Raw genomic sequence first — 1310 nt, forward strand, 5'->3', positions numbered from 1 at the left:
ATTTCGTTTGATTGTTTAAGTTGTTTATATCTTTCAACTCGTTCTTTATATCCACTTTTCTTTTCTTCATTCTCTGTTTTAATTAATATATCCAAATATTCATTAGAACTATTAATTTTATCATTTAATGCAATTGATGATAATCTATTAATGCACTTTATAATTTCTAGTTGTTTATCATAACAGTCCATTAAAATTTCATAATATTCATCTTCCAACTTGTTTAACAGATTTTCTGCACTAGCCATTCCTTTTTTACCTTCATTATATCTTTCAAGTACTTCTTGTGCTGTTTGTTGTTTTGTTTCTGTTATATAATCAAATCTGTATCTTGAGCCTGTATGTTGTGTATAATAACAACCACATACATTACAATATCCATTATCACCAATACAATAACATCCATCTTTTACATCTCCTTTAATATAACATGGATAATGACATGTTCCATTACATCTCAAACAATTAGTTACATATTCTCCTACTTCTAATTCAAACTTAACTTGTTTTGTTACATTTACAGTAAAAGTAAAATCTTGATTATTATTAACCTTATCACGATTCAAATAGAACTGTTCATATGTTTGTTCTATTTCACTCATTTTTGATATTCCATTATTTATTGATATGCTCAGTCCTTCAATTTGAGTTTTGATTTGTTCTCTTCTCTTTAAAACTTCTTTGGATGTTTCTAATGATATTCTTGGTAATTTTGTTAATTTTTTAATAAAGTCATCAAAGTTCTTCATACCTAACTGCCAAAACATTTGTGTAAATAAATCTTCAGTATTATCAGCATAAATAGCTGAATTATTAAATTTTAAATACCATGGTTTATCTATTTCTGGAATAATTGTACTGAAAATACAATCTTTTGATTGTAATGCATTAATAACTTGTGGGTCTTCAGCATCACAGAATGTAAGCATTGCAATAAAATTCTTTTTCATATCATTACCAAATAAATCAATAATATTATTAAATATATATTTTTGATTTTCTGTTAATCTTGGATTACTTGATTGTGCAACAAAACAAATAGCATTTAAATCTAATACTTTTGTTTCAAATGCTTTTTTGATTTGTTTAGTAATTTCTTTATCATATTCAATTCCTCTTGTATCCCCAAATCCAGGTGTATCTATTATTTTTATTGGTGGTGTTCTTTTTGTTCTTTTAATATTATAAATTGTTACTTCACTTGTTTGACTTTTAGATTTATCTCCACTCTGTTCTAAATTATCTTCATTTATAATTATATATCTAAAATCATCTGTTATCTTGATTCCATATAATGCATTTACAAAACT

The 1310-nt window shown here is 25.0% G+C and overlaps 1 protein-coding gene across 1 annotated transcript in view, besides 1 other annotated feature; it reads right to left on the reverse strand.

The window, feature by feature from the left end:
• Positions 1-1310, reverse strand: part of EDI_068430 (uncharacterized protein) — a gene marked incomplete at both ends in the record, with an annotated part of 1536 nt that continues 226 nt past the window's right edge. The window contains one exon of the mRNA XM_001737819.1: positions 1-1308. Within this exon, the coding sequence (XP_001737871.1) occupies positions 1-1308 (1308 nt within the window). The remainder of the gene's footprint in view (positions 1309-1310) is intronic.
• Positions 960-994: a sequence feature (AT_rich).

The sequence above is a fragment of the Entamoeba dispar genome, genomic scaffold, assembly GCF_000209125.1.
Source record: "Entamoeba dispar SAW760 scf_1105229460845 genomic scaffold, whole genome shotgun sequence".
Taxonomy (NCBI): domain Eukaryota; phylum Evosea; order Mastigamoebida; family Endamoebidae; genus Entamoeba; species Entamoeba dispar.